The sequence below is a fragment of the Boleophthalmus pectinirostris genome, unplaced genomic scaffold (assembly GCF_026225935.1).
Source record: "Boleophthalmus pectinirostris isolate CB_2022bp ecotype Guang Dong unplaced genomic scaffold, ASM2622593v1 HiC_scaffold_14, whole genome shotgun sequence".
Classification (NCBI taxonomy): Eukaryota; Metazoa; Chordata; class Actinopteri; order Gobiiformes; family Gobiidae; genus Boleophthalmus; species Boleophthalmus pectinirostris.
Window position 1 is genome coordinate 10,376,637 of NW_026571047.1, and position 18,583 is coordinate 10,395,219.

At 37.7% G+C, this 18,583-nt stretch overlaps 1 protein-coding gene across 1 annotated transcript in view; it reads left to right on the forward strand.

The window, feature by feature from the left end:
• The window catches only part of snx29 (sorting nexin 29), a 255,528-nt gene extending 244,649 nt beyond the window's left edge, over positions 1-10,879 (forward strand). The window contains exon 21 of the mRNA XM_020924162.2: positions 10,121-10,879. Within this exon, the coding sequence (XP_020779821.1) occupies positions 10,121-10,247 (127 nt within the window). The 3' untranslated portion in view covers positions 10,248-10,879. The remainder of the gene's footprint in view (positions 1-10,120) is intronic.
• Positions 10,880-18,583: the final 7,704 nt, after the last annotated feature.

Below are 18,583 nucleotides of genomic sequence, written 5' to 3' on the forward strand. Positions count from 1 at the left end.
GTCGCCTCTCTGCAGATCTGACCTGTATCTTGGCCCGGTTTATTCTCCATTAATACCATGCTGTGAAATGTTTCAGACAAAGCGATAACATTTCCATGGAGTAAAGATTCTCCTCAAAAAAGTTACACAACACATCTTTAAATAGTACTTTCTTTTTTATTACTTTTACTATTCCAGGGTTGTTTACTGACCTCTTTAAGGTTCAAGATGTGTTTGCACTTAACTGACCTCAGCTGGCATGTTGGCACGTCCGGAAAGCCAGTGGGGATTACAAGTTGTCCCTCTGAGGCTTCCGTAGTTGTGAATCTTGTCAGTATTTACCATGCATTTGTGATTCAGTGTTTTGTTTTGTTTGAATGATTTTAAAAAGCGTCGGACCAAACTAGGCTAATGTGGTGGTGCTTTGTGCAAGACTTTCTGAATGACTGAAGAGGAATAGTGTAGAATGCATAGAGTAGATAGAATTAGAAGTAGAGTGTAGATAGAATTGAATTGTACTTTTATGAGTTTTGCCGTTATATAGATTTGTGTAGTAAACTTGTGTAGTTTACTCAAGTAGGCCTACATTTACGTTTACTAGTAATGTTTTGAAACTGTGTACTTTTCTTCAGACAACATACTTTTGCTCCTACTTGAGTAAAAGTTTTACTCTCCACTGTGAGTAAGATTACAAGTGACAAAAGCTCTGTGTGGTCAATATGAAATAATTTGAACATTTGTATTTTCAGATATAATTTGTTTTTTTTAAATGTTTTGATTTATTCTTTGGAAATACCAAATTTTATGCATTTTTAACATCACAGTTTAAATCAGAAGTTACTCTTACTTACCAAATACACTCTTTACTCTTACTTATTTTCTTGAACCACTATGTTGTACTTTTATTTATTCTGAAGTAATAATACTCTTACCGGAGTACAATTTTTGACTACTTTATCCACCTATACACACACACACACACACGCACACTCATATATAGTGAAATAATCTATAGTAGCGGCCATTGTGACTCCTGAGGTTTGTGGCTTTATTCCAGCTCGACTGTGTCCCATGTTGTTGTGTCCTTGAACACTAAAACCACCTATGTATGGTTTTCTTTGATAGACTGATCTACTAATTTATGTATTCATCCAATACTTTTAACATCACAATACTGAAACTTTTTGTCTGGGGCAAAAAACACTCTGAGTAACGTGACCAGCACTCTGAAAAAATAGTAAATAAGCTGTCTTGTCTCAGATGGGTTGTTATTGAACTAAATATGTGATTATAAAAATGAGTGAGATAAAGTTTGGACTTGTGGCTTCATTTTGTAGTTGTAATCAGTTGGAGCTCTTTTGTTCTTGCCCTTGTTACCGTCATTACACTGTCTCGCATCAGTATTCAGGCCTAGTCATTTCACTGCCAAGTCAATATTGTGCCCAAACAGTGGACACTCTCGCTCTCAGATATCTATAATCCTAAAAGAAAATTGAATTCTCTCAACTGGACAAAAGTTTTTAGGAATGAATATGTTTCGCCACTCATCCAAGTATCTTCTTTAGTTCTGACGGGGTTTTATAAGGCACTCACTTGTGTCTGGATAACTAGCCCTATTGCTTTTTTGTCAGAGGTATTGGTATAAGGTTTAGGGGTAGTAGTCAGAGTATGCTAATTGGAGTTAGATCATACTGTAGGAGTTTGGACTGTCATGCAAAATATGAATCAGGTGACGGTACACACTTTAGGGTACAACTAAATCCAGTTTTGTATATAGTGTTTTAATAGTATTATCTACTGTTCTTAGTCATTTTTGGCAATATTAGTACATACAAGGTAAATTATCAGCTTTCTGGTCAAAAACACCCAAGTGAGTGCTGCTTTCAGGGGCCAAAAGGCTCTATTCACGCTTACGTCAGAAACCAGGAAGACGTTTGCTTTGTTTGCTGTAGCAAGTGTGACAAATCTAGGAAAAATGTGAAAATTACCCAGTTTTTTTTATCTTAATGTCATTGTAGCGTTCCGTTATGTTCGTCTAATCAACCATTACAACTAGGGGTGTAACAATAACCAAAATATCATGCTAAGTTCTTACAATAATATCGTGGACCATCACAATAAGTCTCTTTGCTTAAATGAAGACTTATGGTGCAGTAATAGCTAAAAAAAAGACAGAGGGAACTACATAGACCATGATCCTTTGCTCCATTTCAGTGTAGACAACAAGAAGAAATAACAGTTCTAAGCACTTTTAAGTCTTAGTTCTTTGGATTAAGTCTTGCCAAGGCATTTTAAGGGAAAAAGTTTTGTTAACCTCCACAAAATATCGCAATAAATATCGTACCGTGAGATGTATATTGTGAAAATATCGTACCGAGAGATTTGGATATTGTTACACATCCTTAATCGTGAGCCACCATATCGTGAGGTTTTCCACGATATCACAATAAATATCGTACCGTGAGGTTCATACCGTGACAATATCATATCGTGAGACTCGGATATTGTTACACCCCTAATTTCAACCACGCCTCAGTTTTCATCATTTCCCCACTGGCACACGACTCCGATCGCACTGGGTACATGCGATGGGAAGAGACGACGGCACCAAATTCAAGATGATTCCAAACAGCACATATGTATGCAGTTTTCTTTTTACCCCTGATCACATTTCAATGGGTTTCATCACAGTCGGTTGGCGAACCCAGTGTCGGGAACTACACCGGAAGTTGTCATCACATCTTTCCAAACGTCTTCCTGGTTTGTGACGTAAGCCTGGTTTGTCACCTAGAGTTTGATGTGTGAAGACCAATCACACTGTTCCTTCTGTCTCCGGACACCGCCCCACATCCTCTTTCACTTTCTTCTTTAGTCCTTCAGTTGAGCAGCTCTATTTGAAATGGGGTTGTGGGCAGAGTTGAGGTTTCCCACTTGAACAGATAATCTTTATTGTCAACAACAAGTGTGTGTCAAGTGTGTGTTAGTTTCACTGTAGCAGCTTCTTTTTCACAGGTATAAGGCAGTGACTTACCAGGACCTTGTCAGCACTGATGAAAACTTGGATGAGTGGCAAAAACCTATTCACTGTAAAAACTTTTGTACAGATGACAGACTTACATTTTCTTTTGCAATGGATCCTACATAGATGAGTGAAGGATTACACAGACATCTATATTTCTTTTTAAAGGCTCTTTTTACTATCTTTAAAAACGAGAAAAACTGAACTACTTCATTTTAAATGGTTTGCAGTGGTTCAGTCGCACCTACCTGCCCATTAACCCATGATAAATTACATACATATTAATTTCATTCTAACTGAAACATCCATCAGAATATGAATTGAAAAGTTACGACTTCAGGAATTACAATCATGAAATGAAATGAAACAGTTATGCTTCCTTCATTACAGATACAAATTCACAGGCGCGACTCGACTGTCATTACTTCACAGGTATTAGTTACTAAGCAGAAGAAACATTGATTGAGATGCCGCACTTTTGCACCGCACACGCCATGGACTGAACCAAGACTAACCCAGAACTAACCCAGGACTAAACCAGAACTGAACCAGGACTCACTGTTGGGACGGGCTCGGAGGTGTGCCCGCGTAGACGAAAGGACCCGTGCAGAGCTCTGAAACCCACGGAGGTAAACGCAGCCATCAACTGATCGCGCTTTGTGGACACCCTGCTCCACGGGCTCTCATAAAGTTAGTCCTGGTTTAGACCAGGTTTAGGCCTGGTGTATTTCTATACATTTGAGAACAACATGGATTACCTTGAGCCGTTGAGCACACATGCGTACACGTATGGGCTTTTCTGTTGTTCCATTGCGAGATAGGGACAGTATTTTGGTGGTAGAGGAAGTAGATCTGTTTTTTCTGACAGCTGCATGTGCTCTTTTGGACAAAACATGACTTGAAACGTTTCATCTGTCCAGTATTTTTGTATTAGTTTTGTAGTTACTTTATTTTTTTTTGAAATCCTATCAAGAAACATGCATCCGTCTGAGAGCAAGTTACAGGTTAGATCTGTGAAGAGCCCATCCTCTGTTAGAAAGCATGAATTTCAAGATACTTTTGAGCAAGAAAAGCATTTTAGGCCTGTTTTAGACCTGTTTTAGTCCTGATTTAGTCCTGAAACGCGCGTGTGTAATCACGACCCGCCCACATACCCCCTCGTAAAAGTCCATAACGGTAAAACCTGCACATTTCAGCTACTATTTGCCCGCACCTGTCAGTACCCATGCGTACCCGACCCGGTGCAGGACTCTGGTTCACATTTGTACCTCACTTACCTTATGCATTCTGAGCATCCTAATTATTCACCGCAATGAGTTCATAAGCATTTTTCACAACTTTCAGAGCTCAAATCAGAGTTTTGCCATGACAGTGACTCTAACAGCAACTAGCATGCTAATACACACTGCACTTCCTGATTATCGGACAATAAACTGTTTTATAACTAGATTCGAACAGCACTCCAGTGGACTTATTTTGACTTCAAGAGCAGCTTACACATTATTTCTGTACTGGGGTAATACACATTTTGCTCAAATCATCTGAAAAAATCATACAGAGTACATATACATACATATATCACCTTTTTTGCAGTTTGATATGAATAAATAAGATGACCCATATTCTCAACTCTATTCACTAGCTTCTATTTACAGCTGGAAAGGCTGGGCCCACTCCAATACAGCCCTGATAGCTTTGGGCATGGCGTGATACAAAGCGGTGAGTAAGTGGCACTTGAGAGGCCGCTAAACGTACACAGGGAAAACTATAGCACTCGCACTATTAGAGGAGTTCAGCGGCGACCATCTTGACGCCCACTCCAAACTGGGCCCGATCCTGATGGAGAGAAGGAAAAAAAACATGAAAGAGATGGATTTTAAAACGAATGTGCTCCCCAGGTCAACGCGCGTGTGGATTTTTATATAGGTTTTTTTTGTAGGTGGAGTGTGTGAAAATGTACTGAAAAGTCTTCTACCATGATTATTGGATGTTTAAAAAATAAAATATGCACAGTTTGACCATGATCAGTAAAAAAATAAAAGCTTGCAGATTTAACCTTGTCATATTTATTCATAAACAGTATTTAATTGAATAACCTTTTATGTTTACAGTTTAGTTTAGTATTGAACATCTTAAAGGAACCAGATATAAGATTTAGAATTTAAATTTCAACATGACCCATCTGAGTCTCCAGATACGAGGTAAACCTGTCCAAATGTAGTAAAGTCTTTACTGATAACAATTCTAATGCTGATTTATTCTTAATTACAAAAATATTGGACATGATGGACAAGTTGTTTATGTTATTATTTAGTGGTTGAAAGTTTCAGTGCTGAAATCCAGTTAGTTTAAACCTAAAAGGACTTTGGTCTGAGCCTTCACATGAGACATGGCTTGTACTAGGGTTCTAGGGATCCTGCGGTATCAGAAAGTAGCAACGGTGTCAGTTTCATTCCTGTCATTAAAAAATCTGCAGCGCATAAGGACCTAACATAATATTATGATTTATTGACATCTGAATTTGTTTTCTCAGCACAAATGAATGTGTGCTTGTATTTTCAAAACTAACAGTACTCTATAATGTTTCTTTTAACTGCGTGGGGAGATGACATTTGATTAGTTTTGTTTTGTTGTCATGTCACAGCTCATAAAGGAGACCAAGACAAGATGGCAAACGAGTTGGTCCCTCCCCCATAAAAATACTAGTACTTCTGCAGTTTGGCATCATTTTGGCTTCAGGTGCACATTTGTTTATGTTTTACAGAAATGAAACTTAAAACCACATGGCTCATTTGCACAAACTGTAAAGCGCTGATAAAAATAGCTCACTCATTGTGCGCTGATGTGGTCAGTTTCTGTTGGACTAAAGGACATGACTCAATGGATTATATTTGTTTTTTTCTGCAACACAGGGTGCGCGGCTGATGGTGAGTCTGTTCTGTGCGTGTGTCGCGTTGGAGATGGTTCATGTGAAACTTTTCAGAGATTAAAAGTCTGCAGGTCATACTCCTGGACTGTGGTGCGACTTCATAACTTACCAAAGTCATACTAAAACATTTTGGTAATACGGTAATGCCGTATACGCCGGTAAAATCTTGAGAAGATTTCTCAAGTTTGAACAGAATCAAAATTTGGACACTCCCCAGCCCTAGCTTGTACATATACTGAGAATGATGTGTGTGTGTGTCCTCTATCACCAGGTTTAAACTTCTTTTTTTTTTTACTGTAAGAGCACAGACTACATACTTTTCTTTAAAGGTCTTATATTACACAAAATTGACTCTTGTGAGATTTAAGCCATGCTACATTGTTGTTACCTCCTCAAAAACATGTTTGGAGTTGTGTTTTGTTTCATTCACACATGTTTGAATAACCCTTTATTATTAGTCTGTCTACATCTCCAAAGCTCAAAATGCTCTGCTCCACCTTCTGTTACCAGCTACTTTTTACCTCAATCAATCAATCAATCAATCAATCAACAACTTTATTAATCCCAAAGGGCAATTCAGTTCGCACATCTCTGGTCACACACAATATATAAATATAATATTACCTTTAGTTTAGAAGATTTTCATTGTTTGAAAGAAAAAACTATGCAGGGTTTGTGTGTTAAACATGTGCAAATGAAACAAAACACAACTTCAGGTCTGTTTATGATGAGGACACATTGTAACAGATCAGATTAAAACTAGGCTAACTGAAAATTCTGTGACACAATCTTGAGCTCTTTTAATATCGACATCGGTAAATTATCGGTTATCAGTGTCTCCTGATCAAAATTCCATATCAAACGGTTTCTATCCTTCTGAAATCCTTATAGTCAGACACAGTTGTTTGTATCCTGAGGGCTGTCTCTTGTGACAGATACTCACACATCTGATCACTTCTGCTCCATGTCTCTCCTGTGTCCCACCTGAGGCTGTGCTGAGGTCCACACACACGTCCCACATACACCGGACCACAGCTGATCGCCATGGAGACGTCTGCAAAGGGGGTCATCACAATCACGTTTTAAACCAATCACAATATTCACATCTGTATCAGGACCCAGAGGGATGATGTAACCGATCTGATTACAGAACATTCTATACATTTGAGAACAACATGGATTACCTTGAGCCGTTGAGCACACATGAGTACACGTATGGGCTTTTCTATTGTTCCATTGCGAGATAGGGACAGTCTTTTGGTGGTAGAGGAAGTAGATCTATTTTTTCAGACAGCTGCGTGTGCTCTTTTGGACAAAACATGACTTGAAACTTTTAATTTGTCCAGTATTTTTATATTACTTTTGTAGTTTTTTTTTTTTTTAGAAATCCTATCAAGAACTAGGCATTCCAACTGAGAGCAAGTTACAGGTTAGATCTGTGGAGAGGCGAGCCCATGAAAGCATGAGGAGAAAGCATGATTTTCAAGATACTTTTGTGCAAGAAAAGCATCTGTAATTGTGTTCAATGCCAATTGTGTTCAATTGTGTTGCACGTAATACTCCAGAAAATGCTATATCATCTCCATGGAAACAAGTGGGAGGCCACGAGAAAAAAAAAATAGTGTATCTTTAAAGGGCCCGTATACACCTTTTCCTGATCTATGTTATAATGTTGTTTCATAACAACCTGAAGTTGTGTTTTGTTTCTTTCTCACATGTTTAACACACAATCCTGCATATTTAGGTTGCTTTTCTCAAACAGAAAACAGCCTGTTCCATCTTGTGATGTCATGTCGTAATACAGGAAGTGCTCCACTGTGTTTTGAAACTCTGTACATCTTCACTAGAATCATTTGGATGATTTCAGCCCTGAAATTTCCCTATTCCTTATCCCTATTAAACAAACAGTAAACGGTAGATGTTAACTTGAAAACTACCACTTCATGACATCACAATCAATCAATTAATCAATTTTGAGCTTTGGAGATGTAGATAGACAAACCAGACTTACACAAACGAGTGAATGAAACAAATCACATCTCAAACACAACACAAGGCGTGTTTTTGATGACATTCTTAACACGGCTAAAAGCTCACAAGAGTCAGTTTTTGTGGCTCTTTAAAATGAGCAGTCATGTCTATAAAACAAGCCAGCTTTACTCCCAACACAAAAACATTTCATTCACCCTTCCAGTAGTACTTGTTCCTGTGCCTTTACTTTCCTGCTCCTCTTCCTCGGTTGTGGCTGTGATCAGATAAGACACGGGGATCAGCTGTTCACAGGCGTAGGAGAAGGTCGTCACGGTAACCGGCCGAACGGGAGAACAAAAGGATTTCCTCCGTGAGCGCAGGAAGTCTTAATGTCAGTCTCATGGCTGTAATTTGATCTGGGCCTGTCACACATGAGTGCCTCCAGATGAGACGAAGCAGAGATACACAAGAGGGGAGGAGGAGATGGACAGGGACCAGAGAGATGGACATATAATGTTGTGATTATAGGATCCAAATGAGGAAGAACTAACTGTACCGTGAAAGACATTCAGATGATATTGTTTTATTGTTTCTATTCCACTGTGAAAACGCCATCATCATCATTTCATTGCACAAAACCAAGATTCACGTAAACTCAGTATCTTTATATTATCTTCTTCTTTGCATATCCAGTCAGATCTGTTTATTCATTCACACGTGAAACAAAAGAGCTTTGGTCATCTATCATTTTTAACAAAATTACATTTCTCTCACCTCAGATGTGCAGAGTTTAGAGCCATTCTCCTCCTTTTCTTTTCTTGTAAGCAGCCGTATTTGTTTTGAGACGGACAGACCGTGTGTGCCCCTGATTAGCCAATCCACCTGTCAATCACAATCATCTGAACTCAGACCAGACTCACATCTTCATAAAGTCCTGAACAATTGTGTCATCTTGATCCAATGCAACTTGTCACTGACATGATCCTGACCAAACCATTCGTTTGAGAGTGATGGAAAAATCTGCACTGTTGCTATAGCAATTAACAGTTCAATTCTTTTGAATGGTGAAACCCCTCAAAGTGGTGCCTACAAACAGGAAACCATGTTAAGACAAACCATTGAATACATACAGTTTTATATGTAAAACAGTTTTTCAGATTTTGACTCCTACTTTATGGCCCAATTTTTAAGTCTGCATCATTTTAGGATTCAATGCAAACTGAGGAGTGGGGAGATTTTTCAAACTTTCTTGGGGATAAACTAAAGTCGGTCATCACTAAATCAGAGTTTTCCTTAAAGTAGACTTCTTTGAAGTGTTCAGAGTGGTCTCTTTCCTGGGAGAATGTCCCCTGCTTCACCAAACAGCAGATTACTGTGGGCTGTGCTTTAGCCTCGCACTCAACTGTCTGCACCTCAATCTCTGAGGACTTCTAATAATACACACAATGCAGATAGTTTTTAAAAGAACAAAAAAAGTTTTATCAATTCAACAGAAAGTTAAGAAAATGACTTATTACTGGACTGTTATTTGGAGGATTTGACAAACTAATTCACTAGCACATGAAGCAGCATTAATTACAAATCATATAAGACATTAAGCTTAAGCAACAACAAAAAAACGCACACACAAAAACACACACACAAACACACATACAAACACAAAAGCACACACACACAGACATAGGAATAAGATAAGATTCACTCTTGATTTTTAGCAACCCCTATCCAATATGTGTAGCCTTTAGTAAAAGCCAGATCATGTATCGTTTTAGCTAAAAAAAAAATTAAAAAAAAGACTAAAGCATGTTTTTGTTGTTGTTGTATTTTTTAGTTTTTATTGCTTACTTGTCTTTACTGTGATCGAGCTTGTATCTCTACAAACCTGACCCCCTGCTTGTCTCCATGGAAATATTCTTCCTTTGGCTATAATCTTCCACAGAATGGCATATAAAGTATCTCTTAAGTCTGGTTTTCACTGTCACCTCTAGAAAATTACACAATGTTTCTTTACAGGGCTCAGGTGACACTATTTTCTGATCTCTGTTATGATGTTTTTTCCTCATCATAAAGTTGGATCAGAGCATTTGGAGCTTTGGACATGTAGACAGATAATAATGTAGGATTACTCAAACATGTGAATGAAACAAAACCCAACTCCAGGTCTGTTTTTGTTTAGTGTAGAACCTTTAACTTATATTTTCTTCTATGTTTTCATCACACAGAGACACCCCCCAGACCAATGACAACGCCGCCAAGACTCCACGCTCAAGAACGTCCTCCCGCTTCCCCCGACTCGGACGCAACCGCAACCAGGACGCCCGCCCCGAACCCCAGAGCGGAGACCTATAACAGAGGACCGCCCACTCCAGTTCGCTCCTCCCATCAGCTCCCACAGGCCAAAGACTGTTACAGAGGCCGTTTCGGACCTTGGACTTATCCTTGAGTCGAAAACTCAAACGATTCGTGGACAGATTTTAAACTTGCGTGCTGCCTTGACGGACAAAGGATCGATGTTAAAAGCTGAATATTGATGGAGCTACGAAACAGCGCCGATTACCTCAAATACACAGACTGGATATATACATAATGAAATACCAGGACCATTTTCGTACTAGTTTTGTAGTTGTGTACATTGGTCACAGTGCCTCCAGTGTTTTGTAGCTGCTTTCTTCTCTCAGACGAAGGATGAGAAGAGGAGACGCACGCCTATAGTTTAATGCAGTGAATGTTGTACGCTTTATAGTGCCAATTATTTGAATATTTGTGACGGACTTCTGGTGTGGACCACTGGACGATGGGCATTCCGTGCTTAGAATATATACGTACATGGCTATATACGGCTACAGCAGTTGTGAGTACTGTCACTGAGAAAAAGAACAGATTTTAAACAGGGAATGCAGTATTATCTGATTTAAGTGCTGACTTCAGTCTTAGGATCAAATGTACACTTTTCTTTATAAACAGTGTTTTTATAAACTGGATCTTGTTTTTGTTATTATGACTTTAATCATTTACAAATCCATGTCTATATTTTAAAGGTGCATTGTGTCATTTTTCTAATGGAGGGTCCGTTAAATGCTTTTCTTCATGGAGATGTTATTGCTTTGTCTGGAATGTTTCAAAGTATGGATTTAAAGCTTTCTATCTTTACGGAGACCAAACCAAGTTACAGGTCAAATCTATGGAGAAGCAACCCCGGCCACAGTCAGAATTTATGTTTTTCAAGGTATTTTTGAGCTATAAAACCACCTGTAATTGAATAAATGTAATGTAGAGCTGTTTAATGTCATACTGTGGAACATTCAGACAAGGCAATGACATCTCCATTGAAACAAGCAGGTGATGGATCCCCAACCAAAAGTTACATAGTGTAGCTTTAATCATAGGCTGTATGAAGAAGTGGACTAAAGCCGGGCTTACACTGTGCGATTTTGCCCTTTTTGAGCCGATTTTTTACTTGTGCAACTGTTTTTGGGATGGGGTAACGAGAACCAATTAATACCTCATGACCAGCTCCTGATCAGCAATCGTAGGTCGCAAAAATATCAAACCTATTTGAAATGAAGTCGCACCTCATGAGGGTTTCACACTGTTGAAGTAGTTCGTATAGTGTGAGAACTTTAATTGTGAGCTGTGAACTTTAAACCCTGCGATTTGGTCTTACAGTTTGAGCTGGGGCTGAGTGAAACGATTGAAAATATCGCACATGTACACCCAGCATAAGTGAGTGTGAGGTCGCCCATAACGTACGGCTCCAGTCAAATGAAGCTCATGATGCTGGCGGTTACAGGGATGAATTTGGAGCCACGTCCATAATAGGAATACAAATTTATTTATGTGCAAAATAGCGAAATAAAGACACCAGGATGATGTAGAGTGGGTTAATATGAACATTTTAAGACCAGCTCAATGCAGCAGTTTTCAATGTAAAGTCGATGGAGTATGGAAGTATAGATGTGCCAGAAGTTTTTGAATTAGAATATTTCATGATGAATGAAATGTTCTGAAAATTGCTGAAATTGAAAGAACTGAAAAAAAAAGCATTAACAAGCAATAGTTGAGTATGATTTTACTTTACATTTCAGCATCTTTAATTCAGACTGATTCAAGATGAGAAATTCTCAACTTGAAATTTTTTTTATCTGAATTTGGCAACTTGAAATTTGCCAGTCTGAATTAAAGATGCTGAAAAGTAATGTAAAATCATACCCACCTATCACATGTTAATGCCTTTTTTCCAATTATTTCCATTTTAAATACTTTTTTTTCAAGTTATTTCATTCATCATGAAATATTCAAATTCAAAACTTCTGGCACATGTATACTTCCATAATGGAGCCAGAAGCACTGCAGTTGGCGAGTTCCATTTATGTGTCCATTTATATACACATTTCTGATTTTAACGCACAGTAAAACTATATAGTATCCAAAAACGTGAGAATTGGCACAACAGAAATCAAGAGGTTGGTGATCCAGCTGTGACCCCAAATATGCCTGTCACGATAACAGATTTTGAAGTACGATATATTGCTGAATAGATGATAAATGATATTATTAAAACTAATTGATTATCCTCCACAAAACTATTCTAAATGTACAATATTTTAAAAACATGAAGTACAATAACAGAATAACTCTTTAGTATTAGTCTGTATCTATAATGAGTCATAGAAGTTATTTATTCAAAAATTGTACACATGGTAAATATTAAACCCCAAAAAATACAGTTCCAGCTAACATATATTGAATGATAAACCGATATAGTAAGTATTAGAGATAGACCGATATCTGGCTGTTTTTTTTTTTTTTTTTTTTCATATCTGTTATTGGCCTTAAATCTTCACCGTAGGCCGTTTTAGTTGAACCCGCTGCCTAAAAATACACACAAAGCTTTATTTTAAAATTTTAATAAGAAGAGAAAACTGCACAAAATGTTCCGACACAGTTCCCTAATGGGTTTGTAGTAAAAAAAAGACAGGTCTGTAGTAAATTTAAACTAGATAATGTGAGGAAAATAATCCATACTGACTCAAAAATCTGTTGCTCTGGATTCTAAACAATCCATATCGACATCGGCTAATAATTGAAAGGCCTAACCCTAAATATTTTCACAGGGAATGTTTTTGTACAACTGTGTAGGTTTGCCTGGTCCAGAATGTGATCTCTCTATTTTATTCACCGCACCTCGAGCCAAACTAAACCACATCTCTGCAATCTGCTTTGTTTATTTATGGAAGATCATGCATTTGTATTTCTCACTTTAGAATTTTTTTTAACTCTGAAAGAAACACATTTGAATTCTTTTTATTCTGAATTTAAATAGCTGAAATATACTTTTTCAGTGTGGTTAAAATTTCAGAATAAAATGAATCACCTTTTAAATATTCAGCGCAGATATTTTCAAGCCCTCAAACTCAACAGTCAAAATTTAGAGTGTGAAATTTGCGGTGAAAAAATTTGCAGCGAGAATCCACGACGCCAAGACAGAGAAGTTTGTTTTGTTTATTTATGGTGGTTGTATTTTAATCCGCTTTTTGCAGCCTTTTTAATCATGTTTATTAGAGATGATGAACACATTTTGCAAATCTCCAAAACAACTGCGATCTCCATTTTCGAATATCCCCACCCCTAGTACAGTGTGTTCAACTTTCTCTGCCTTACAAAAGTGCTGCTGAATGAAAAAAGTCACATCTGTAGACACCAACAATCCACTGACCCTGTACTAACACCAGCTCCTGTGAAGACAATACTTCTGGTTTACATCCAAACACACAAAAGCATTCAGACAATCTTGATTTGAGTCATTTTTATCACCCAATAATACGGTTTTATTCGTTTTTGTATTAGTTAAAAGCAAAATGATCAAAACCCAAACTATGAAAACTAGGGATGTAACAAAAGACAAATATCATGATATCGTATCGTCAAAAGTCTCACAATAATATCAAAAGCTGTCACAATATATCGAATTATAAGTTCCTTTGCATTGTTCTTTAGTAGGAACAGCTAATAAACATTGGAACTACATATCCCATGATTCATTTTGGCACAGACAACATGAAGAAACATGTTTTTTACGTGAATTCTTGGGATTCTGACAGTAATAATTTGCACTAAAAACTTGTTGAAGTATTTTAAAAGCAAAAAAGTGTCCTATCTACAATTATATTTGCCGCTCCAAAATATCGTACCGGGAGATTTGGATATTGTTACATCCCTAATGAAAATTACTCAACTCAAACTTGGTATTTTAAAATGTTGAAACTTGAAGGTGCATTATGTAACTTCTATAGCGGGGAGTCTGTTACTTACCTCTTTATGTTCCACAGTAGGGCATTAAACATATCTGCCTTGCACTGATTCAATTACAGGCGTTTTATAGGTCAAAAATTCCCAGAAAAACACAAACTCTTACTATGTGCAGGCTTGCTTCTTCAGAGATCTGAACATTAACCTGTCTCCATTGTGATTACCAAGTTTATTTTTGCATACTTTTAAATAATCAAGGCAAAGCTAGTATCTCCATGGAGACAAGCAGGTACAAAAACATGTACAAGAGTATATTTATTTCATCTCCCTCACAGTTTTAGCGTATGTGACATATTTAAAGGTTCTGTTTTACACAAAATTGACTCCTGTGATTTTTAAACCGTGTTATAATGTTGTTACCTTCTCAAAAACAGACCTGGAGTTGTGTTTTGTTTCATTCACACATGTTTGAGTAACCTTTTATTATTAGTCTGTCTACATCTCCAAAGCTCAAAATGCTCTGTTCCACCTTGTGATGTCATGAAACGCTACCTTTTACCTTTAGATCAGTAGAGATTGAGGACTGAAATTATCCAGATGATTCTGGTGAAGGTGTATGAAGTTAAAGGGACAGTCCGGAATTTTGGACATAGGACCTCATTTCCTAGTGAGCCAGAGTGTTGGAGACGTGTGGAGACACTTTTAAAAATATTCCATCCAGTCCTTGTATTTGCAGAGGTCGCTGGTGCTAGGCTAGTGCATGTCAATGGCCATAGTTATCCTGCCACTAAAAACAGTCTTACCCGCTTCACAAAACACCCAAAGCAAATCTGTTATTACGCTAGACTGTTGATGTGAATGTCTGTGTTGATAGAATAATTTTAGAAGTAAAACTAACCTTGCATTTTAAGGATTTATGCCTGAGCAGCAGCAGCGAGTTGTACTTCCTGATAGAAAGTTTGGCAGTGGCGGACTGATATATTAGAAAATAGTCCCTCAACATGCGATTCCTGCAATGCAAGGTTAGTTTTATTTCAAACATTATTCTATCAACACAGACATTTACATCGACAGTCTGGCGTAATAACAGATTTGCTTCGGGTGTTTTGTGGAGTGGGTAAGACTGTTTTTAGTGACAGGCTAACTATGGCCATTGACATGCACTAGCCTAGCACCAGCGACCTCTGCAAATACAAGGACTGGATGGAATATTATAAAAAGTGTCTCCACACGTCTCCAACACTCTGGCTAACAAGGAAATGAGGTCTTATGTCCACAATTCTGGACTGTCCCTTTAAAAACAGAGTGGAGCACTTCCTGTATTACCACATGACATCGCCAGGCGGGACACAGTGTTTTTGTTTGAGAGAAGAACTCAGCCTAAATATGCAGGGTTTGTGTGTTAAACATGTGTGAATGAAACAAAACATAACTCCAGGTCTGTTTGTGATGAGGAAACAACATTATAACACAAATCAGAAAATAGTGTCATATGAGACAGACTGTTTTGTTGAATGTTTGTCAGTGCTGCTTGTACAGAACTGGAGGAGAAAGTCGAAACAGGATCTCATGCATATGGATGGAGCAGAATTGATGATGTTGGCAGGTTTGGGAACACCGGGAATCAAAGGGTCGACTCGCGGAACGGTAAACACAACTGAGCCATGGCATCTGGGTTAATTTAGCTGTTATCTCTTCACTGCCAAGAATCAAGGTGAGAATAAAGTTTTTTGTTTTTTTTTACAAAGACGTAGCAAAATATGTTTCGATTTTTAGTCTGAAACGTGCAGAGGAAATGCGATGGCATAGTATTTCTTGGATGTGTGAAGTGTCTTTCTCTCTGCTAAGGAATGCCAAATGTGAAATAATTTGCTAAAAAACAACAGTTGATATGGCTTCAGTACCTTAACAATACTGCAATACTTTGCTAATAACAATAATAATAAGTGAAAGTTAAAGTTGCACTATGTAACTTTTCTGATGGATGGTTTGCTGCTAGCCCAGGGGTCAGCAACTTTAAATACTCAGCCGTTTCCCACAGAAAAAAAAAACACCTTGAGCCGCAAAACCCTTTTGACAGTCTCCAGGCAGGCTCCAGTCAAATGAAGCTCACAAGGCTAGCAGTTATTGGAACAATTTGGAGTCGAGTCAGACAAAATAGCGAAATAATAATAATAAAAAAACAATCACAACTGCAGCAGTCACAGAGAGGGGCAAAGTTTTTTCAGTACAAAGTGTCTTGGAGCCGAAGTCAATGGAGCCAGTAGACCAACCATGCTCATTTCCTTTTTGGACCATGGCGACTAGCGAGTTAGTTATGTTCATTTATATATACAGTTTCTGGGAAAAGCTCAACACAATAAATAATTAGGTTGATAGAAATGTGTACATACGGAATTTGAGGACCAAGTTAGAACCACTGCAAACAGTTTAAAACAAGAACAATCAGAGAGAGTAACCTGGTCCCTCATAAAGCATCGGTGGGGTCAGTTCATCACCACAGAAGCAGTTTATGAGGAGCCCAGCCCATATTACATGATCGTTATATCCACAATGTAATGTGTGTATCTGTACAGGCCCATGAACATGTGTGTGATATTGGTCACACATGAGAATATCTGTGTTTACAATAGCGTGTAATGAAAATGTCATTTTTCATGAGTTGTGTATATGTTAGTTCTGTGGCTGTAGATCAGTGTGTTGTGTATCACCAGAAAAAAAAGAAATATTATTTTTGTTTCAATTAGAATTTTAATGGCATACACTGAAAGAACTGTTATAATTAGTGATTATCTGAAAAACTATTAATATTTTACTCTACAAATGCATAGAATTATAAATAGATCATAATTTTTCTGAGATTTTGAGACCACTCCAGTTGCTCTAGCTCGATCCTTTACAGAGTTCTGACCAAAAACGCATATTTGACTTTAGTTACCTTTACCTTCAAGGCACCTTGACCGGTTTCAACCTGTAACATCCAGTGAACCACGGTTATGTGTGTGCCAACTTGTGTGATGATTGGGTGAATATTTTAGCCCGCAGATGGTTCAGAAATTGCCAAAATTGCCTGTCCTTTATAATGGTGTGACCTTTCAATTGACCCATGTGACCTCAAATGACCTCGGATCGTCACCAAACTTTTTTTTTGCAGCATCGGGCACGGGGGCTTGACCCACGTACCAAATTTGGTGACAATCGGTCCATAAATGGTGGAATTATCGCAGGTGGACAGACACACACACAGACACACAGGGTGAATATAAAACCTGGTCAACCCTTCCGGACCAGGTAATAAACTAGTTCTGTTTTTCACATTTTTAAGACAGTAAAAACCAGGTAGAAAACCTTTAAGCACTATTGTAACTTCACGCTCCATACGGATGATCCTGAGTGTCAATATTTATTCTCCTTCAGCTCCATCAACACCAGAAACACAGTGAAAACTAAAAAATAAAGACAGATGGAGAAAATTGCTCAGCTCTACATGCATCACCTTTCAAATAAATGCAGAATACAAAAAGCAATATTTACTGTGTTCACCCATACATCACAAGAGATAAGGCATTTCCTTTAAGTGTGACACCTTTTCTTTACACTTTTTCTGTATTTCTCTTTGTTGCCTTTTTCTCTCTTTCACAGCTACAGTTTCTCACTTTCTGTTCACTTCCAGGGCAATGGAGGATAATTTGTTTGTTAAATCAGATTTTGAATTTTAAATATCGCTGAATTTCTCACTTTCAATGTTTTAGCTCTGAAAAAAGATGTTTGAATTACTTTTATTCTGAATTTTAGTTGTGTGTACTGTGTTTTAAATTCAAAATAAAAAATTCACATATATTTTCAAGCCCTCAGATTCAACAGTGAAAAATTCCCACAGAAAATTTTCACAACAAAGATCCAAGATACTAAGGCAGAAGCTATCGATCATGTGAGTGAGGAGGACAAAGGCTGTTTCCTATTGGCTGTTCTCGTCTGTGGGCGGGGTTTACACGTAAGAAATCAAAAAGAGGAGTTTCTGATGAGGCGAATTCTGACCAATCAGATGGCTTCACTGCACCATTTCTGCTTGTTACTAAATTAGATCAGGTCACGTTGGAGTGATTTCTTTTTGGCCTTGGCATCTTGGATCCTTGCAAATTTTTTTCACAGCAAATTTTACACTTGAATTCGAGGGCTTGAAAATATTTGTGTGGAATATTTAAAAGGTGATTTTTTCTACTGAATTTTATACTCTTAAAAATGTACACTCAAAATTCTGAATATAAACAATTCAAACATGTTTTTTCAGAGTTAAAAAACTCAAAATTCACCATCTGATTAAACAAATTATCTTCCATACGGGGCAACGCAAAAGGTCACATGACTCAAAAGGGAAACTACTTTTACAAATAAAAGTATCAGATTAATAACAGTAGTGTTCTGACACATCTTAA